Source organism: Choloepus didactylus, chromosome 11, assembly GCF_015220235.1.
Source record: "Choloepus didactylus isolate mChoDid1 chromosome 11, mChoDid1.pri, whole genome shotgun sequence".
Classification (NCBI taxonomy): domain Eukaryota; kingdom Metazoa; phylum Chordata; class Mammalia; order Pilosa; family Megalonychidae; genus Choloepus; species Choloepus didactylus.
Window position 1 is genome coordinate 35,330,763 of NC_051317.1, and position 22,658 is coordinate 35,353,420.

Sequence of the window (22,658 nt, forward strand, 5' to 3'; positions counted from 1 at the left end):
TAACCAGCAGGTGGCATCCACGAGCCACCTGTTGTCCACAAGCCAGTTATCCCCTGCTTAGCCTTTTTGGTGAGTGGGGGAGTGAGTCTTGTGGGGTCCAATTGGTGTACCAAGCTTGCGTGTGTAGTTGGTGTTGCCTGCCCTGTATATGGGGCGTGTTTCTGGGCAGTCAGGGAGGGGGGGTGGCTCTAACAATCAAATCTCCCTGGTGATCCTAGAGTTTTAAAGCTGCGGCAATAGTCTAATCCTTCAGTTCAGTCCTGCCACAGTTTGTCTCTGCTACTTACCCACAAGTCCTTGGTATTGGCGTATGGCTCCTGAGACTTGCAAGTGGGCCCCTCTTCCAGGCTGTGCACCCCAGGTCCTCTGTTGAGGGATGACTGTGCTATGTCACAGGTGAGTGCCGTCCCCCCAGGGCAGTTCTGGGCTGCTGGTCTGTGTAGGGAGGCTCCCAGTCTGCTGAAATGATGGCTGAATGGGGCTTTGTTAATTCACACTGCTCCACCTTCCCAACTCTGGGACAATCAGCTGAGGTTGCAGGGAAGGCTAATGTCCACACCCAGTTTTGTGGTGTGTGCCTGTTATTTGAAGCGCTTCCATCCCACTGGGTTGTCTGGGGCAGGTCTGGGCTATGGGGCTGGTGACGGGCAGGAGTGTTTCCTGTCCACCAGGATGATGGCTGTGAGCAGACACCCCCCTTTTCTTGGGAAGTTGTGGTGTTTAGTGAATTTTCTCAGCCACTGAATTATTGCCTTTTGTCTCAGAGCTCTCTTAGTTCTGCTCTTGTCTTGACCTGCCCAAATTGCAAGTCTTTGAAACTTTCTGTATTGGGCTTCTTAGAGTAATTGTTTTAGAAAAAGAAAAAAGGATTAAAAAAAAAAAAAGGGCCCTCCTCAGAGATCTAATGGGTTATTGAAATGCTAAGAGACAAAGCAACCAGGGCCATTAAGGAAAGGTCCACAGGGCAGAGAGATCAGCTTTTCTTCGGGATTTGCATATGAGCCTTAGGGCCTGAGCTCTGCCCTTCCCCTTTCTATGTTCACCAGAACTCCAAAAATCCTCCGCTTTTATTTTGGAGTTTTTCGTGTTGTTTTTTTCTATGCCTGTCTCCTCTCTGCTGGGCTGGCTGCTGTCAGATTCTCTGGTGTCTGGTCTCCGTCTATCTATGGTTGGAGTTTGGATCAGTAGAATGAGTTTCCGATAAGGGCTGCCACTGCAGTTCTCCCTTCTCCTTCCCGGAGCTGACAGCCCCTCCTCCCACGGGACTGAGCCTGGCAGGGAGGGGCGCGGGTCCCCTGGCTGCAAAAACTTACAGATTTCGCTGATCTCAGCAGTTCCACGTTTTCATGAGTGTTGTATGAAGTATGCCCAAAGTCAGATTGCTCTGTGGTGTCCAGTCCACGCAGTTCCTGGCTTTCTATCTACTTTCCTGGAGGAGTAACTAAAACATACAGCTCACCAGTCCGTCATCTTGCCCCGCCTCCCCTCCCAGGCTCTGTTTTGAGTCTTACTGCAAATATGAACTCCATGTTGTTTGCACTCTTTGCGATCCTTGAGAGTAGTGGGCTGGTGAGGGTTTCACAGCCTGTTCTCTGGGGCAGAGGGTGCCCTTATTTGTTTTTGTGGAGTGAACACTCCTGCCCAGGCTGATTTGCCACTACCAGAGTGAGGTCGACCAGCTGGCTGAATTCCTAGGGCTTTGGCAGCCATGAGAGCCTATGTGCACTTCTGCCATGGGTGTCTGTCGCCACTCGCTGGGGCTGCAGTAACAAAGTGCCACAGGCTGGGCGGCTAAACGACAGGACTGTACCACCGCACAGTTCTGGAGGCTATGAGTCCAAAATCAAAGTGTCACCAGGGTCGTGCTCCCTCTGACGTGGGGAAGAATCTGTTCCCTGCCTCTCCCTTCACTTCTGTCGGGGGCTGGCCATCTTTGGTGTTTGTTTCTTGGCTTGCGGCGGCCTGACTCTCTTCGCGGCCTGCGTCTTCCCGTGGTCTTCTCCCCGCTGTCTGTCTGGGTCTGAATTTCCTCTTAGAGGGACACAGATCATACTGGCTTAGGGCCTGCCCTGCTCCAGTAGGACATCCTTTTAACTTAACTAATTCCATCTTGTAGCGACACTATTTCCAAATAAAGTCGCACTCCGACGCACTGGGGGCTGGGACCTCAACACTTCTATTTTGGGGGACATGATTCACCCATAACAGCATCTGTGCACTGCTGCATCCCTGCCATAGCACGCAGTCAGCAAACCCGGAGCAGGTTAACGGATGCGTGCCTTTCTGTGCACATACTGGGGGTGGGGGGCATATTCTTTCTAACCACCGCTGTGTGTCTGCCCTTCTATCCCTCGGTTGCTAGGACAGACGGCCCAGGCAGGTACGAGCCAGGTGGGAACCCGCACAGGGCCTTGTGCAGGCAGACATTGGGGTCCGTCCTGCCACGGGCGGGTGACAGTTGGCTTGGCGCCTGGGGTGTCCCGCTGGGCTGAATAGTCCTGCTTGGCTTAGGAGGTCTGTGTTCAAGAAAATGATGCTTCTCCTTTTTTTCCTTGAGAAAATGTTTATTTAATATTAAATAAAATCTGTGAATTTGGAAAAAAAGCTTTTCAAGCTGATGGCACCTTTCCTTTCCTTATGGCTGTTCTAAGTTCACCTGGTTCTTTTTTTTTTTTTTTTAATGCAATTTTGTTGAGATATATTCTCATAACTCCTTCAAAGAGTATAATCAGTTGTTCATAGTTGTGCATTGATCACCACAATCTTTGAACATTTTCATTACTCCAAAAAATAAAATAAAAATTAGAATTAAAAAGAACATCCAAAACATTCCATTCCCCTCTGCCCCCACATTGTTCATTTACTTTTTTTCACACTCATTCATTGTTTTTCTTAACTTTATCAAAGAATTAAAAAACGAATAATAAAAAAACAGTTCAAATAAAACCAAAATAAAGGAATAAGAAGAAACAACCTAAAATAACTACATTGCTTCCAACATGTTCCTACCCTACCCCAACAAAATAGACTATAACCCCACAAAGGAATAAGGAAAACAAATAACCTAAAGTAAATACATTTCTGCGAACTTGTTCCTACCATACCCCCCAGAAATTAACAAACCATAGTCGTTCCTGAGCATTCCCAGAACATTAAGTTTACCTTCCATAACTTACCTGTTCCTATTAGACTGTCGTTCCCCCTTCACCATTTGCTGTCTATTGCTAGGTCCCCTACATTCTACAATATAAACTGTTTATTTCACATTTTTTCAGTGTTCACATTAGTGGTAACGTACAATATCTCTCTTTGTGTGCCTGGCTTACTTCGCTCACCGTTATGTGTTCAGGGTTCATCCATGTTGTCATATGTTTCACAACCTCGTTCCTTCTAACTGCCACGTAGTATTCCATCGTGTGTATCTACCACATTTTGTTTACTCACTCATCTGTACCTGGTTCATAATTTAGATAGAGAATGTAGGTGGCAGGGAATTTCTGTAAAATACGCTGGAGCATTTAGGGTGCGGACCCCAGTAGTAACAGCCTGTCCCTCTCTGGTGTCTCCAGTCGATCAACACTGCGATGAAGCACATTTGCGAAATCCTCACCGCCGACCCCGAGGGCGGGCCGGCACGTGTCCCGTTTGAGACGTTCTCCTGTGTCTACCGGTACTTGTCCAAACTGGAAGGGACTGTACCGCCAGCGGAGATGGAATCCTATCTCGCCACGCTGAAGGAGACCGTGTAAGTACGACGCAGCCTGGGACCCAGGTGCACCAGTCCCCGGGGAACTCCCTCTCCCCTCTCTCTCTCCTGAGATAACCTTGTCCCCACGGGTCCTGCCCTCGATGGAAGGTAAAGACGCACATGCTGCATTCCAGGGTGTCACTAACGGGTGCGTGGCAAAGTCCATCAGCAAAAGGAAACAAAGCCTCCGGCTGCCTTCCCTTGTGTAGGATTCAGGGCAGTGCGGGGTTTAGGTTGGCACTAAAAAGTTTGGAAAGGTTGCGTTCTTTCCAGACGTCAGAGGGAGAATGTCATCCTGTCATTGAGAAAAGTTCATCCTAAATTTTTCTTGTCTCTCAAGCACTCTATGTCAGATGGTTTAAAAGGGTAGCATGTTCGAAAGTAAGAATTCATTTCTCAACCATGAAACACAGGAACGGGTCATGGCTGCAAAGACGGCAGGATGGTAAGTGCCATGAGGCCATGTCACCTACCGAAACTGGAAGATTTTTGTTGGCATCACTTCTAAAAGTTTTGATTTGATGGCCTTGTCATACGACATGCATACTTGGCATTTTTCTCTCGGGTTTGAGCGTAAACAGTGAAGCTCCTTGGAAGTTTTTGATTATGTCTCAAAGTCAGCCCAGGGCTGGCTTGTCCTCTCTCCAGGAAGGGGCCTCACTGCCCGGCCCTGCCACCCTCATCTTCTGTCCTCCACGGGCTGGCGAGATGCCCAGTGGTTCTCCTGGTCACGGAGGGGTGGGGCGGCCTCTCGGAGCTGCTAAGATGGGACCCGACCCTCCTTGCAGCCTCCTTCAGAGGGATGCTGTTTGGTCCTTTCCCGAAGGGCTGCAGGTGATTTAGGACCAGTTCAGCGCTGAAGTGTGGCTGGGCACCAACGTCCAGTTCTCAGACAACACAGTATTTCAGAAGCACAATAACAACCCCACCCTTTAAAGACTGGACTCAGAAAGGAAGGAAGGCAGCCCCTGCGTCCTGCCCCAGCTCCCTCTCCTCGGCCCTCCAGCCTTGGCTGGGGCCCCAGTCTGTGCCACACAGTTGTGCTGCCTGCTGGGAACATGGAGCTGGGCCAGCTCTGGGTGGGTGGGAGAGCTGGACAGGCTTGCAGAGTGGCAGCGGCCACCGAACGCAGGGTGGCCAACTCTGACGGTGCTGTCCCAGGGGGCTGTGGCAACAGAGGAAGCGCTGACCTAGACCCCGGGTCAGGGCGGGGGGCTCAGCAGAGGCCCTTGAGGATGCCATGCTCCCGTGGTCTTGAAGGACAAGAGCCAGCCTGGACTCAATGGGGGACGGGCATCCTGGGCACAGGGAGCTGCTGATGCAACGGCCACGGGCCACAAAGGAGCGCGGCTCCTCCAAGCCCCCACCCCCACACCGGAGGCTCCCTGAGGTCTTTCCAGAAGCTCCTCCAGGCTCCCCCACCCCAGAGACTCCCCAAGGTCTTCCCAGCACCTTCCCAGCCTTCCACACCTTCTGTCCTGAACTGTTTGCCCACGGTGCTTCAGTACTTTAGTAAGTAACAATTAAACACCATGTGTTTCCCAAGCACTCCTGTGTGCCAGGCTCTGTTCCAGGTGCCCAGGTGGGGTCAGCAAATGAGGAGCCACGACAGCTGCTCGTGTCAGGTCCTGTGAGGTTGACAGAGCCAAGGACAGGACGAGACAGTCAGGAGGAGGGAACAGGGGGTCTGGACCCGTCACAGCACACCCCGCTGCTCACCTCCACCCCCAGATGCCACAGCCCACCAGGCCTGCCTGCCCCACCCAGACACATCCTGAGCTGACCACGTTCCTCTCTCCTGCTCTTGCAGACCATCCATCGTGGCCTCCGGGATGCAGGAACGGCACCGCCAGCCAAGTCCCAGTGTCCGCCCACTTCCTGCCCTAATGGAACCCTGGCCGCACCTGAGCCCCCACATCCCACAGCCCTCCTGGCTCCCCTTTGCCCCCCTTCAGCCATTTCCTCTCCTTCCATCTCTAAAAAACCGCCTCGCCTCTTAAGGCACCCGCTGTTCGACTCGCCTCCAGACTAGCTCAGCCCTCTCTCCTTCCTCTCTTCTCTCTCCCACCTGCTTTCTAGCCACCCCCCCACAGCTGCCCCTCAGGCACCTTCTCCCCTCCACCAGTGCTTCTGACGTGGTCTCGCTGACCTCAGCAGTGGCGTGGGTGGTCCAGGACACTGTCCCCTCAGACCCCATCTCAACTCCCCCAGGCTGCCTCCCCTCAGCCCCCCGTTCCCTCAGCCACACCGAGGCCCGACCCTTACCTGCCTCGGCCATAACTTAAAGCCAGCCCTGGTGAAGTCCACTCGCCAGCCTGCCCTGGAGCCGTGGGTGATGGTGGGGAATTTGCCCCACTGGGACTGGGTGGTCTTACTCTGAATTCCTTTCCTTCCCCCGTCTGTGCCTGGCTGGCGCTTTCTTGGCATTCAGGCAAAAGCTCACACGTCCCCTTCTCTGAGAGCCTCATGAAGCAGCTCCTGCAGCCCCTCGCCCACCGTCCTTGGGGTTATCTCACATGTTTATTGTGGGAGCTGAACCGCCAGCCCTGGAGTGAGTGGCATCTTGTGCTCTGAACTGGCGCCCAGCGGGATGGGGAGGAAATGGCAGGACCTTGGGCAAGATGGTGAGATGGCGAGGCGACAGGAGCCAGGGGCAAGGAGCTCACATGGTGTCCGGAGGCCGTGGGAAGCCACAGAAGGATCTTAAAGCGGGAATGTGGTGATGCTTTTGGTTCAAAGACACCTTTGGTAACAGATTGATGTAAGGAAACTAATTACGAGGCTCCTGCAAAAGTCCAGACAAGAAGTGATAAAAAAAAAGGGAGAGATTTTGCGCCATCTTGGATTCAGGTGACTGATGGGTTGTGGGGAGTGAGGAAGAGAGGCCTCAGGGTTGCTCCCAGTTGGCTGGCCTGGGCTCCTAACGGACGCTCATGGGCCCTGGGACAGCCCAGTGGAGGAGGGGTCTGGTGAGCAGTGGGCCATGTGTGTGTGTGTGTGTGTGTGTGTGTGTGTGTGTGTGTGTGTGTGTGTGTGAGACTCAGATCAGGGCCAGCAATCCGGATCTGGAGGCCTCCACAGCTGCATGCTGGCTGATGGTGCATATGAGTGGGCTCTCCTCAGGAGGTGTACCTGGTGGGGGGAGAGGGCTGCGGTGCAGCAGGGGCTCCAGCTTCGAGGAATGAGGGCAGGGAGAGAGGAAGGAACCCACCTGGGAGAGAGTGACGTCACCATGAGAGTCAGCATGTGCGTGGAGTTGGGGGGGAGCAGCGTCCCACCCGGCAGAGCTGCCCCTGAACTCACCACGGGGCATCACTGGGGCCCTGGGCCCGGGGATTTCAGGGGTAATGGGTACAGAAAGCAGACTGCAGGGGCTGCCGAGAGATGGAAACATGTCGGTTGTGCCTCCCCCAGGTCGGCTGCCCAGGGGTGGGAGGTCGCGGGGCAGGGGGTTTGACAGATATCTCTTTAAAAGATGCAGTGAGTCAAATGTGCTTATGTTCAGGTAGAGTGAATGAATTTGCTACATGGAAAAATGCCTCAGAAAAAAGAAATGCACAAAAGAACAAAACAAATGCAAAAAATGTGCCCAGATAAATGTGGGAAAATCGTCCCTAGAGAGGGAGTGGCTGAGGACAGAGAAGGGGAGGTCTGGGTTTACAACCTGGTGCCTTGTGCCGCCCGCGCAGTGTTTCCCAGCAGCTCTTCATTTGTGAGCCTTCATAGTGGGACACTACTCGACGAATATAATTCCTCTTGATCTCTAAGAGATGGCTGCTTTTTAGGGGAAAGTATGGTTTAACACCACTAACTTGTGTTCCTTTTACTTGTAACATGAGCCCTAAAGCTTGTCCTGTTTTCCTTCTGACATTGAAAATGAACTTACCTGTTTATTTTATGATTTCAGAGCATTATTCCAGTTTGGTATTTTTACAACCCATCTACTGATGTTGACATTATATTTGCTAAGAAATAAAAATATATATAAATAAGGAGATAATCAAAAGATACACTGTTGTTAATGACATAGTTTCATTGGACTAAGACAACCCTTTGAGTTTCACAGGCCCAACTTTTTAGATGGAAGATCCTTTTATTACACTGGTGACTTAATTTGAGTTTTCAATAAAGAAAAATCTATAAATACAGTATTGGTCTTTTCACCTAAAAATAAATGCCCATTTTGGTGCAAGAAAATAGGAATACTTTTTGTTTTAGAGAGAAAAGTTACTGATGAGAGATCATAATAATCAAATTTTAAGATAGAATGTTTAAAGTTCATTCCATTTTATCAATATTTTATTACATGATCTATTAGAAGTTGCTAATAAGTGTATCTGTTTCTAATTTAGAGACAAGAGAAAGAACGGCATGATAGCACTTTCAGATTTCTTCATTACAAAGAGGAAAGTTTAAAAAGCCTGGAAAAGAAAATCTCAAAAGACAAATAACTCATTAATTCAGAAAAGAAGAGATTTTAAAGTAGAAAAAAAATGCTTTTTAAAACCTTGGCACCAAATACAGCTTGTCATTAACCACATACATGTGTAATGTGAGTTCTTATCTTAATGGAAATTGAGTATGACACATGCTTCGTGGGGGCTTATTTGATCACTGCTGTGCCTCCCCACATTATATGTTTAAGAAAATAACTTTACATGAAAAAAATTCACAGCAGTAGAATCTGTTTTAGAGTTGGAGAATATAGAGTAGGAAGAGGGGAAGGGCAAGGCTGTTCTTCATTCAAACTCGTGACCAGCAGGCTGCAGGTGAGGTGCCTTTTGCCCCCTGGTCCACGACCCAAGACTTGGAAGAGCACAGTTCTGCTGGGACCTGAGAGCTTCCGGAGGAGAGGGGCCCGGGGGGCTTGTTATTTAGAGGAGCACTGGTGACCGGGAAGTCCATCAGACAAGCAATTTAGACCAGCACGTGGTCCATTGGAATGAAATAAGTATCGAAGATCCTTTATTTGCTTTCCTTTTACAAAGTCTTCAAAATGGCATTGCCAACTGTATTAGGGTTCTCTAGGGAAACAGAATCAACAAGAGATATCTATAAACATAAGATTTATAAAAGTGTCACACAGCGGTAGGACAGGCAGCAGACTGGCACCTCCAATGAAGGTGTTCAATGAACTACTCAGGCAGCACACTGGCAACTCTGATGAGCATGTTCAATGAAATCCTCAGGCAACGACCTGGCAACTATGACGAACTCAGGAAATGCTTCACTGGTCAGCTGAAGAAGTGAAGGTCCTCTATCTGTCTCACTTAAAAGTCTCCAACTGATTGGATTAAATCCAGCTGATTGTGTTCTCTCATTGTGGAAGACACGCCCTTTGTTGACACAATCAGTCACAGCTGCAGCCAACTGACTGATGATTTAATAAACCAGCCTTCTGGTTTATTAACCAGCCACAAATGTCCTTGCAGTAACGGTTAGGCCAGTGCTTGCTTGACCAGACACCTGGCCAAATTGACACATGAACCTAACCATCACACCAATGAATACATTTGGGATTATTTTCCAGAGAACATGGAAGTAGTTTGTGTCTTAGTTTGCCTGAGCTGCTATCACAAATACCACACAATGGATTGGCTTAAACAGTGGTGATGTATTGTCTCGTGGGTTCAAAGTCCAGATGACTGGCGTCCTCCTGGGTTGTAGCACTCAGGCACTGGCTGCCAGCATCCTTGGGGTTCCTTGGCTTGCATCTTTGCCTCTCATTGCATGGCAATGTCCTCTCCTTTTTCTGCTTCTGTGACTTCTGGGTTCTCTTGATAAGGACTCCAATAACCCTAATTAAGACCCACCCTCATCAGTTGGGCCACCCCTTAACTAAAAATAGCATCTTCAAGAGGTCCCATGTGCATGGGCTCACACTCCCGGGAATGCGGGGTAAGATCAAGAACATGTCTAAATCGGGGTACGTCATTCAGTCCACCACAGTATGACTTGTTGGTTCTCTGCAGATTCACCTCCAAGCTAATGTGTCCAAAGAATTGTGAAAAACCGAAGTTCCAAGAAACATTTTGCTATTATCTAAAGTGTCTGGTTGTATTCACAAGGCTTGCACTGAGATGTGTAAAGTCTGTTTTTCATCTAGATGTTAAACTACCTTATTTGATAGGGTCACTCGCCTGGACTTTTGGTGACCTTCACATAGAACAGGCTATATACATATAGAATATTCATAAAAATGCAAGTAACTTTACAGCATTGGAAGTTTTTTAAAAACTTACTACTGTTAAATTCTTTTGAACGTTTTCAAAACTATACTTTCCCAAAGAATTTTTTCCTGACTATAACTCCTCAGCACATGGGGGGATAAGAATAAAAAGAACATTAGATTTTACATAAGTGCAATTGTAAGTCAGGTAGAGCGAATGAATTTGCTACATGGAAAAGTGCCTCAGCAAAAAGAAATGCACAGAAGAACAAAATGAGTGCAAAAAAAGTGTCCAGGTGCTATAGACCTAAAGAAATGTATATAAAGGGTTTTTCTTTTTCTTGTTAGAAAATCAACCTCAGGAGCATATACAAAGAGTCTTTCTTTTGTCCTTAGCGTGTTTGCATTTAATGAAGACAAGACTGGGCACGTTTATCAGTCAGCGTATGTACAGGAAACAGAACAGGAGAAATTCAATGAAATGCATTTTTAACTAGTAAAAAGATGGTTAACCCCTAAAAGAGATAAAAGAGGTACAAAATAATAGCTTCTTCCTCTCAGCTGATTGAGAGGGACAGTGAAGGAACCGAGGACCAAGGAGAGACCACCCCCCCACCCCGTTCCAAGGCTGAGATTCAGACTTCTTCGCAGAGGGCCTGGTACCCCAGGACTGGGCAGCCTGCTGGGAGCAGAGGATGCTGCCTGGCATGGCGGGTGCTGGTCTGTAGCTGTGGCCTGCTGTTGGAGGGTTTGGGCCGGCCGGAAGTGCCCGGAAGCGCCCCAGGGTGCCGAGTGCATGGCACGAAGATGCAGCCAGAGCCGTCGTGGAGAGAGGGGGCCTGAGATGCCACTGCTGCTGGTCTGTGGAGTCTGAATAAAAAACGAGGACCAACTCTGCAAGGAAAGTGTCTTCCTGCCACTGTCTTTTGGATCATCCCTCCGGCATTAGACTGCCGTCAATGTCTAACACTGTACTTGGCAAAAGAACTTTCAGGTATAAAGGCCACAAAGAAACTGCTTTGAACATGCAAGTACTCAGTTCCAGCTAACCCTTCCGGAGTAATCCACTGTTCAGACAACCAGTAACACTGGAGAAGTCCACGTGGAGTCCAGTGGAGAGCATTAAATAGACATTTATCCAGGAAACTAAGACGAAAAGACGGTTATGAGGGATGCAGCCTGGTATATAAGGCTGTGTGCTCCAACAAAGCAGATACATACCACCTATCAAAAATCCAGAGAGTGGGGAGTTTATATGAAAAGTAGAATATATTTTCTGTAAAATGATGTTCACATCGGATGTGGGAGGAGGAGGAAGAGAGTAGAAGCAGTTACTGGCTAATTTCAATATTGATTGTAGTAGAGAACCAAGACGCGGCAACCAAAGAGCAGACTAAGGCTATTATATAAAGATATGGCTGGTAATCATTAGAGCAAAAACCAGCGGTAAAACTAAGGGCAAGCAAGAGCTGATGAACATAGGATTTGGGCCGATGGTTCCCTAGGCTTGGGGGAGGCAGCGTTGGTTTGGGGCAGTATGTTGATGCGATCAAAAACATCTGAGTCGCTGCGATGGAAGTGAGCCATGAGTTACCCATAAGGAGAGTGCGTCAGTGCCCAGAAGGGTGGCTGATCCCAAGGCACGTGCCTGAGGTCGTGTGTGCCCGAGACCACACACCAGGACGTCTGTGGCCGTGGAGGTGCGGGTGTAGACTGTACCTGTGTAAGTTGTGGTGGGTCCCGACGGCTGGGGAGGGGTGGATGTTGGAAATCGGGGCTGTTGACCCCAGTGAGATGGAGACTGATGTCCGCGCAGAGACCTCGATCCTGAGTGTTTATGCAGCAGCTGTATTGGGAATCGCCAGTATCCAGAAAACCTCAACTGGGGAGTGGAAGAGCAAGTGTGGTTCCAGTCTCAGGGGCATCATGAAGAGTGAAGGAAGCCAGACTCGGACAGTTACACACCGTACGACTCCTCTTCTGCGGCATTTTGGAAAAGACGACATGGGATGGAGGCCAGGGGCCAAGGGTGGGGCGTCTGACCACAAAGGGGTGGCCCCAGGGAATTTTTTTGCAGGTCTCTGAGTCTGTGTATTTGTCAAAATTCATAGGTCTGTCCACCAAAGTGAGTGGATTTTACTGTGTTAATTTGCTGTGTGAATGTTCTGGGTAAATTTTTAAACAGATGAAATGTCAAAACAAGATCTGTTGATGGGCCCTAGAGGGGGACGTTCTTCCCTGAGAACGCCATGCCCCCGTTTCCACACTCGCTCCTGCTTTCCCTAGCAGATTTTCTGGGGGCCTCCCCAGGGGCTGGTGTGTTCACTCCAGGAGTGACCTGCCCTGGTGACCTCCTGGGTCCCCCTTCTTTCACCAGCTGAGCCTGCTCTACTGGACTCACTGGCCCCAAGAGCTGAGCCTCGGGGGGGCAGGTGGGGGATCCGAGCCCCTCTTCTCTGGGGACACTGAGCTCTGTCTCTCTGCACAGCCATGCAGCATCTACCTGATGGCCGGGGGCAGGGGGGTAACCCCAGTCCTGGGCCTGCTTTTCCCGGACCGCTGATGCCAGACTCTGCTGCCCAGCAAACCCGCAGTCTCCGCTCTCCTGGGCACGACGCTGATCCCCTGGCCTGCTCTGCTCACCCGGGGCTGGTTGTTAGAGCCCCATCCCCCCACCTCCGCTGGAGCCAGACCCCTGCCCTCACCCTAATCCCTTCTACTCTGTGTGATGCTGTCCCAGGGCTGCCCCAACAAATCAATGCAACCTGGTGGCTTAAGGCAACAAGGGCATTCTCTCAGCTCTGAGGCCGGAAGAGGCCGGAAGTCCGCCGTCTACGTGTGGGCAGGGCCAGGCTCCCTCCGCGGGCCCCAGGGAGGACCCTCCTCACCTCTTCCAGCTTCTGGGGGCTCTGGGCGCCCCTCGGTTTATGGGAGAGTCACTCCTGCGTCTTCTTCTGTCTTCTTATGGTTTTCCACTGTGTCCTTGTCTTCTCTTTTCCTGTCTCGTAGAAGGACACTTGTCACTGGATTTAGGGCCCACTCAGATAATCCAGAATGATCTCTCCTTGGGAGTCCTAATTACAGCTGCAAAGACCCTTTTTCCAAATAAGGTCACATTACAATTGGGGGGTTAGGACATGGGCATGTGTTTCAATCCGCTATCCCTGTTTTCACCTTTTTTCTGCGACACCAGTGTACAACTCCATTGCACACCCTCATCATACACTCTCATGACACACCTCATTGCACACCATCACTGCAAATCCTCACACCTTCATTGCACACACTCATTGCACACCCTCATCTCACACCCTCATGGCACAATTTCATCACACACCCTCATTGCACACTCTTGTGGCACACCTTCATCACACACCCTCATGGCACATTATGCACACCCTCGTTACACACCCTTATTACACATCTTCATTGCACACACTCATTACACACCCTCACAACACAACCTCATCACACACCCTTGTGGCACAACTTCATCACACACTCTCATTGTGCACTCTCATGGCACACTTATCACAGAAATTTCATCACACACCCTCATCATACACATTCATTGCACACCGTCATTGCACACTCGTGGCATACCCTCATCACACATCTTCATGCACACCCTCATCACACACTCTCATGGCACACTCTCATCACAGACCTTCATCGCACACCCTCATCACACACCTTCATTGCACACTCTTATTGCACATCCTCATTGCACACCCTCATCACACACCCTCATTGCACACCCTCATTCCTCTTACCATGTTTTCACCACCTTCTGTTTTCAGTGCCATTTTGGAGTCCCCAGGCCTGTGTCCACCGTACGTGTCAAGGCTCTGCTCACCCATCCCTCCCAGCTGGAGCATTTGGGGCTAATCCTTCAGCCAACACCAGGCAGTTGGCTGATTTCAGTCCTACTCGTGTGTGAGTCTTGATTGACTAGATAGCTGTAGTCACCTGCCAGGGCTGCTTGCCAGAACAAATACCAAGCCCTTGTTTGGTTTAAACAACAAAATCAAGGTCTCAGCAGGCCATGCTCCCTCTGAAGGCTGTGGTGTTCTGGTGGGGGCTCCATCCTGGTCTGTCCCATGGCCGTCTGCTCCCCCCGCCTCCCCTCTGGGGTCTCCTCTCCCCATCTGGGTCCCTGTCTAAATTTCTTTTCCCTAGAAGGACTCCAGGCATGTGGATCAAGGCCCATCCTGATTCGGTTTGTTCTCACCTATATAGGATCTTTGGAGATCCCATTCACAAATGAGTCCACACATTAACCAATACTATTGTCAAAGATCCTATTTATACAAATGGGTTCATTCCCGCAGGGCCAGGGGTTGGAATCTGAACATGTCTTTGTGGGGGACATGCTCCAATCCTGAACATATGGCACATGAAGTGTGTCTCAATGAAGCTGTTATGTATTTTTACAACCCCTATGGTGGTCTTTCAGGACCATCTTTGGTGCATTCCATGGGTAATTTAGAAGCACTCATCTTTGGCCCAAGTATTTCAGGTCACATGTGTTTGTCTTCCCGAAGCAAGGCCTCCATTAGAGTCAGCCTTCTGGGGTTGCAGTGGGATTTAAGGGGTGCCTTCTGTTGCAAAACACCTTCCCACTCTTTGGCCTCAAAAGAGAGACCCATTCTCAATTATCCCTGGAGTTTTGCAGAATTTCTATATCCAGGGCATTTATTAAAATGCCAATATCTGGAAGGTCAAACTTACCACCTCAAGACTGATTGCACTTGGGGACAAATGTCCGACCCCAGTGCCGGTGACTCACAGTTCTTCTCCAAGGTCCCCTTGGGCCCCATTATGACAAACCTGTTCCAGCCTCAGGAGTCCTGGGGGGCCAGGGCCGAGCCCCACTGAGCTCCTTCCCTCTGGTTTTGGGATTGAAGTGGAATGGGGATGTATGTGTTTCCTTCTGCTCTCAGAAACTTGGCCTCCACAGGGAGCTGTTTTCTGAACCAGAGTGGCCCGCAGGCTAGAAGTAGAAGGGTTGCTGCCTACTCTGGTTTCCCCAAACCCCACTTGACCCAAGGAGCAAAGGGTCTGCCCTGCCCACAATAGTCTGACCCCAGTTGTGCAATGAAGGCTTCTAGAAAGACCCGGAGATCTGTTTGTGAACAGGTGCTGGTGTTTGTCCCTTGAAAAGGCTTTTGACTCAAAAGGTAGGTCAAGGAATGGCTTTGTCTTGGAACTGGAGAGAGCATTCACTCCCTTAAAAATATATCCTCTCCCCCACACCCCCATTTTTTTTGGCATGACTCAGCGAGTGAGGACCCTGAAGTTCAAACAAGAAGAACTTGACACAGAAGTGTGACCTCTCCTTTGTCTACTTAATGCCATCTGCACAAACATGTCATCTCAGATTGGTGATCAAAACGCAGGCTCTAGTTCTCAGGGTGAGCACTCATCCAAGGAGCCAGGCTCAAGCTACATTTGCAAAGTGTTCTTTAACGTGTCTGGAGCTGAAGCAGGGCTGGCGGTGGAAGCCCTGTGCCCATAATGCTGGCCGCTGGCCATGAGGAGGACAGTGACAAGGATGCTTGCCCCTTAGATCCCACCATGTCCGCCTTTGCCTGCCTGACTCTCTCCCTGCCCCTCCCCAGGATGGTTTCTGGAATCTTCCTCTGACTTCTGGTCCACTCCCAGCTCAGCTCTGTAAAATAGTCACTGGAAGTTTGGTTAACTGCCAGTGGGGGTTGGCTCAGTTGGTTTGATTAATAATGACAAGATTTGTTGCAAGTATCATTAACCAATCAGTGTGTTAGATAAAAATACACTGTTCAAGTGATGGTGTATTAGCACAAAGGAGCTCGAGAGGGAGAGCTGAGAAAATGCCCCTTTGCTGCAATCATTTGTGGTCTGGTGAGGGGAGCTGTGCTCTGCTCGCCGCTGAGAGGAAGTTGGTCTCCAGATTTAGCACCTGGAGAGTCAAAGAAGGTTTTTCCAATTAAAGTCACTTAAAAAATAGACTCTAACAATCATGGAACCTGTGCATTAAAAAAAAAGAAATTCCTGGTGTGCCAGTTTGGATGTATTATGTCCCCCAAAATGCCATGTTCTTTGATGCAATCTTGTGGGGGCAGACATATTAGTGTTGATTAGGTTGGAATCCTTTGATTGAGTGTTTCCATGGAGATGTGACTCAATCAACTGTGGGCAAGACTTTTGATTGGATAATTTCCAGGGAGGTGTTATCCCACTCAGTCAGGGTGGGTCTGAATTAAATCACTGGAGCCATATAAAAGAGCTGACAAACAGAAGGAACTCAGAGCCTGCTAAGAGTGACATTTTGGAGCTGCAGCTGAGGAACATTTTGAAGATGGCCACTGAAAGTAGACTTTTGCTACTCCAGAGTTTGACTGGGAGAAACTAAGAGAACACCCCAGATGCCTAGAGAGAAACATCCTGGGAGAAAGCCATTTTGAAACACAACCTGGGAGCAAAGGAAGAAGGTGCCAGCCACATGCCTTCCTAGCTAACAGAGGTGTTCCAGACGTCATTGGCCATTTTTTAGTGAAGGTACTCTATTGTTGATGCCTTAGCTTTGACACTTTATGGCCTCAAAACTGTAACTTTGTAACCAAATGTTCTAGTTTGCTTATGTTGCCAGAATGTAAAACACCAGAAATGGATTGGCTTTTATAAAAGGGGGTTTGTTTGGTTACACAGTTACAGTCTTAAGGCCATAAAGTGTCCTTCAACAAAGGGTACCTGCACTGGAGGATGTCCAATGGTGTCCGGAAAATCTCTGTTAGCTGGGAAGGCATGTGGCTGGCATCTGCTCCAGAGTACTGGTTTCAAAATGGCTTTCTCCCAGGACGTTCCTCTCTAGGCTGCAGTTCCACAAAAATGTCACTCTTAGTTGCTCTTGGGGTGTTTGTCCTCTCTTGGCTTCTCCGGAGCGAAAGTCTACTTTCAACAGCTGTCTTCAAACTGTCTCTCATCTGCAGCTACTCTCTCAGCTCCTGTGCATTCTTCAAAGTGTCCCTCTTGGCTGTAGCAAGCTCGTTCCTTCTGTCTGAGCTTATATAGTGCCCTAGTTAACTAATCAAGGCCCACACTGAATGGGCAGGGCCACACCTTCATGCAAATTATCCAATCAGAGCCATCACCCACAGTTAGGTGGGTTGCATCTCCATGTAAACAACCTAATCCAAATGTTCCAACTTAATCCCTACTAATATGTCTGCCCCCACAAGATTGCATCAAAGAACATGGCTTTTTCTGGGGGACATAATACATACAAACTAGTACACCAAATAAACCCCCTTTATAAAAACCAATCCATTTCTGGTGTTTTGCATAATGGCAACATTAGCAAACCGGAACACCAGGCCTTTGTGGGGTGTGGTTTTGAAAAATACCTGCTATCCCTGGATTGCAGGGGGAAGGGTGGGGAAGAGCAGGCTGGGAAAAGCCACAGGGTGCAGAGGAGCCGCTGGTGGCTTAGGTCTTACTGCTCCGTGAATTGTCTGTCCCACTGAAGTCCTTCGTTCCTGCAGCTGCAACTAACTCTATTTGTCACTTCTGCATTTTTCTCTGGAGAAAGCAGTTTTGTTTACTTTTTCTTTTAAAGTATCTTCTGTTGGTATTTATGGTGTAAGAAAAAGAAAAGGTGGAAGTAGGTACAACTCTGGAAATACGCACTCCTCCGGGATTTGGGCAGGGCTGGCCCCAGGCCTGGGAGGACTTTCCAGGGTCCTGTGAACTCTTACAGGGGAAGGGCGGGGAGGCACCTCATATCCCAACATTAAATAAATATTTTTTGCTTAAAAGCTTTTTTTTTTTTTAATGATTTTGCTTTCAAAATTATTTTGCTCTGAGTAGCTCCTTTTGTGGAACAATTTGCTACAATGGTGAGTCATGGGAACACAGGCTTATGCACCCAATGAAACTTCTGGCAAATGCCCGCTTTGTTACTCACACAGCCAAAGAGTCCTAAAGATCAGGGGAAGAAAGCCCATGGTGGCCGGCCTCCCAAGGGGGCCCAGGCTGCTTGTGCTGAGGTTGGCAGATGGCAGCTGCACATGGCGCGCTTTGTGCTGGAGAAGAGAGACCAGTCTACACTGGGTGTGGTTTTATGTACCTCAGGGTGAGGGGCCCTGCTGCTGAGAATTCCTGCTCTGAATAGCATCTGGTGATGCTCGCTCCCAGTTTTGGGTTCAAGGTCTGGCTGGGCCTTTTCATTAGACTTAACATCTCCCCCAGGCTGTAGAATGATGTGCAATAGAGAAGGGGGTGGAGGCAGTGGGGAGTCAGATGATGGCCACTTGGTGTGTGTCATGACTTCCCCAGAGAAGGAGGCGTGGGGACAGGTGAGCTCTGGGTGATGCCGCCTAACAGGCATCTGTGAGTCCCTAACACCTTTAACTTACGAATAGCTGTTATTTCTTGGCACCCACTGGGCATTCCTGTGAATTCTTGCAAAGTGAGGAAATCCAACTTACAAATGGTGTTTGAATGTAGTGAGATTTTTATGCACACTCAATTTAACAATTAACAAAAAATGACTATATAAATTAAACTTTTATTGAGTTTGATTTTTCTAATTCCATAATTTGCAGCCAATAATTTTTTTGAAGTCTTCAACATTACAGAGGTCCTTGAAACACCTGTAGGCCTAAGGCTCTCTGTGCCTTAGCAGCTGAAGAAGAAAGAGTCATCATCAGATCGCTCCCTAAAGAAAGCCTCTATGTCGTGTTTGTAGAATTATTTCTTCCTCAGTAGTGGAAGTGGCTCCACATCAGAAGCCCGTGGGAAGGGCTGTAGAAGTACAATTAACCCCCCTTTAAGGATGACAACCAGAACTAAGGCGGGAGAGATTTCGGGGGCTTCCTCTTTCCTCCAGGGCTCAGCCCCCACCCCCACCTGACGTCCTTCCCCATCTCTCCACATCAGCAACATTCCTTGTGATCTGCCTCTTGCCCTGGCGTTGGTTTTCCATGCAGTCTTGAGACCAGCAGGTAAAAATAGACTGATTGTGTGTCAATGTATCAAAGTGCAACCTTTCTGGAACATTTGGCCCTTCCCAGAGGCATCATGGACAGCTGGTGTGTCAACCCTGCCAAGGTGAGGCAGGAGTTCTGCACTCAGGCTTTCTGGTGCCCCAGGAAGGAGCACAGCTCCCTCCCGGGCAACTGTCCCAGGGCTCACCACCCCGAGCCCCAGCCCCACCCTCTCATCTACCTAAAGTGGAGCTTACAGGGCAGCAGTGAAATGCTCTGGGAAAGCTGTACAGTGGATCTCCAGGGGGTGAAGGGAGTTTGGGATGGGATAGCCTTCCAGCTTCAGTGAGAATGCATTTACTCAGCACTTAGGCATTGGCCTCTGAACAGCCATTGACTTCTCTCAACAACCCAGGAGGTGGGCACCGTCGCCACCTGCTTTTACAGGTGCAGGCATGGTAACTGGCCTGAGATCACCCAGGCAGACCCGAGTGACAGGCTGTTAGTCAAACCCTGGCACTCTGACCCTGGGCCCTGAGGAGCCCTTACTCTTCTGCAAAGGTGACAAAGCATGTGGCTCTTGGGGAGGCGACGGTGATGAGGGGGAGAATTTGCATCTTGAATTTCAATGTGAAAAGCAAGGTCCAGTGTGCAGCATGTGCCAGCTTAGGGTGCCAGCAGAAAGGAAAGGGGACACTTGAACATGGTGTTCCAGTTTGCTAATGCTGCCTTTTTGCAAAACTCCAGAAATGGATCGGCTTTTATAAAGGGGGTGTATTTTGTCACAAAGTTACAGTCTTAAGGCCATATAGTGCCCAAGGTAAGGCATCAACAGTCGGGTGCCTTCACTGGAGGATGGCCAGTGGCATCTGGAAAACCTCTGTTAGCTGGGAAGGCACGTGGCTGGTGTCTACTCCAAAGTTCTGGTTTCAAAATGGCTTTTTCCGAGGACGTTCCTCTCTAGGCTGCAGTTCCTCAAAAATGTCACTCTTAGTTGCTTTTGGAGTGTTTGTCCTCTCTTGGCTTCTCAGGAGCAAAAGTCTGCTTTCAAAGGCCATCTCCAAAATGTCTCTGTAAGCTGCAGCTCCTTTCTCAGCTCCTGTGCATTCTTCAGACTGTCCCTCTTGGCTGTAGCAAGCTCACTCCTTCTGTCTGGGCTTATATAGAGCTCCAGTAAACTAATCAAGGCTTATGATGAATGGGTGGGGCCACACTTCCATGGAAATTATCCAGAGTCATAACCCACAGTTGGGTGGGCCACATCTCCATGGAAACACTCAATCAAAGAATTATAATCAAATCAACACTAATACATCGGCTCACGCAAGATAGCATCAAAGATAATGGCATTTGGGGGGCCATAATACATCCAAACTGGCACACGGGATTTGAGAGGAAGGTGTGACAGGGAACTTTTTACCAAAGTGTGGTCAGGGTTAAGGGACACTCATCAAAGAGGGGGCAAAGCACTGGGGGGCTTTAGGACCCCAAGCCTGACTCTGCAGCATTGGAGCTGTCCCTGGAGACCAGAGTGAGTGGGTGGAGCTATGGAGAGGGCTGCTGGTGGGAACTGGACTTGGTAGTGGGATAGTTAACCCTGGGACCCCACAGGGAGGTAGCTGGAGGTAATAAACACCCCACTCCCATTGGTTTCCCTTCCCCTGATTTTCTGCCTTGCACTGGCCAAGCAAAACCAGAAGCTAGAGTGAAGGGAGCCTGATGATGCTCTTCTCAGAGGCCAGCCGCCCAGGGCCCAGAGCAGGGCAGAGCAAGGGGAGGAATTCTGCAGAAGAAAGTGGAAACTAGCCAGCAAATGACTATTTGTTGGAAAACGAGGTGGAAAAATTCATATTTTTCTCTCTACATATCCATAGGCATGCTTATAGATGCATAAACTAACTCTGTAATGATGCACGGTGGTAGAAACTTCTGAAGAGCAGTGAGAAGGCTGCCCAGTGTTCATTGTGTAACTTTTTCTCCTATTTGAGTTTTACCCTGTATATTTATTGCATATTCAATCCATCTTTCAATCATTAGCAAGAATGGGTGCTTGGGTTCTTTGGGCTTGGATTGTAGCCAATAGGGGTATGCGTGTTCTCTAGGCTAGACCAATCACAGCACTCCCCTCCCAGCCACAGTGATTTGTCCAGAGGGGTTGGCACATGACCTATGCTCGGCCAATCACAAACTTCCCTAATTTTTTCAGCCTGGAGTTGGGAGGGTGTGCTTTTCTCCTTTTCCTCTGGCTAAAGAGCCATTAGGATGTGGGTGTAGAGCTGAAGGGGGCAGTAATAGTAGCTAACATGCATATTACACTTACTATTAAGTTGAAACCTGTATGTTATTGATATTCTCCATTCTTCATTCCCCAAATACAGTTTAACCTAGTTTGAACTAACCTGTGCCAGGCACTCAAAGAGAGGGGCTCCAGGGGCCTGGAACACCAGGGGCTGGTGATCTTGGGGCCATCCTGGAATTCTGCCTGCTTTCTCTACTATGATTCATTTAATCTTCATGATGACACTGTAAAGTCGATATTATTAGGATTAACATACTGCAGAGGCAGCGAAGAGAGAGGTCAAGTAACTTGTCCATCAGCTCACAGTGGAGCCCCAGGTCCACGCACCTGCTCGTTCTGCACCCCACTCTGCTGTGTGCCCCAGTTCTGGTGAAGCCAGTCTGTACTGGGAGGGGTGACACTGAGAGGGGAGGCTGAGCGGCAGGGCCCTGGAGATGTTCACATCCTTGGTTCTGGTCCTTTCCAAGGGCTGCAACCCTTCTGCCCATCTCTCGACTTAGTCACACTAACCAGTAGAGGCCCTGCCACGCTTCTTGTGGATCAAGTTGAAGATTTGTCCTTCCAATGGACATAACCAGACTTCTAAATCAAGAGATATTTCCCCATCACCTTTTTCTTCCTGCAAACTGTGTACAAAGGAACATCAGAGAAGGCATAGAGCTCTGTGTTGTTAAGAAGCAAGATCTGTTTTGGCTTTCTATTGACACCAAAGAAGAAAGTCCTTTAAGGATTCCAGAGATGGGGAGGTTTTGAGGGTGGTGGGTGTTAAAGAGTAGTGAGGGAATTTTAACTCATTTAGAAGGTCAGAGAAATTTCTAGGATGGGAAGAAGACAGGCCTACTCTAGATACATTTTCTAATTTCCACAGATTTTCTATGAGTTTCTGTGGAAGGCAGAATTCAAAGATGGTGCCCAAGAATCCTGCCCCTCCCTCCCTTCTGCTCAGCATACACACCCTACAGAATCCTCTTTCCTTGAGTGTGGGTGAACCCATGAAGATGATAGAATGGTCCCTTCCTTGATTATGTTACATGATATAAGACTAGAGAGTCTCCTGCTGGTGTTGAGAAAGGTAACTGTTCTAGTTTGCTAATGCTGCCAGAATGGATTGGCTTTTAAAAAAGGGGGTTTATTTGGTTACACAGTTACAGTCTTAAGGCCATAAAGTGTCCAAGGTAATTGGGTACCTTCACTAGAGGATGGCCAATGGTGTCCAGAAAACCTCTGTTAGCTGGGAAGGCATGTGGCTGGCATCTGCTCCAAGTTCTGGTTTCAAAATGGCTTTCTCCCAGGATGTTCCTCTCAAGGCTGCAGTTCCTCAAAAATGTCACCCTTAGTTGCAATTGGGGTATTTGTCCTCTCTTAGCTTCTCTGGAGCAAGAGTCTGCTTTCAATGGCCGTCTTTGAAATGTCTCTTATCTGCAGCTCCTGTGATTTCTTCAAGGTGTCCCTCTTGGCTGTGGCAAGTGCTCTCCTTCT

General features: G+C 49.0%; 1 protein-coding gene across 2 annotated transcripts in view; it reads left to right on the plus strand.

The window, feature by feature from the left end:
* The window catches only part of ROPN1L (rhophilin associated tail protein 1 like), a 34,552-nt gene extending 26,316 nt beyond the window's left edge, over window positions 1-8,236 (plus strand). For both annotated transcript variants that reach the window (XM_037799474.1, XM_037799473.1), the window contains exons 5-6: window positions 3,570-3,745; window positions 8,101-8,236. In XM_037799474.1, coding sequence (XP_037655402.1) covers window positions 3,570-3,745; window positions 8,101-8,164 — 240 coding nt within the window. In that variant the 3' untranslated portion in view covers window positions 8,165-8,236. The remainder of the gene's footprint in view (window positions 1-3,569; window positions 3,746-8,100) is intronic.
* The last annotated feature ends 14,422 nt before the right edge of the window (window positions 8,237-22,658 follow it).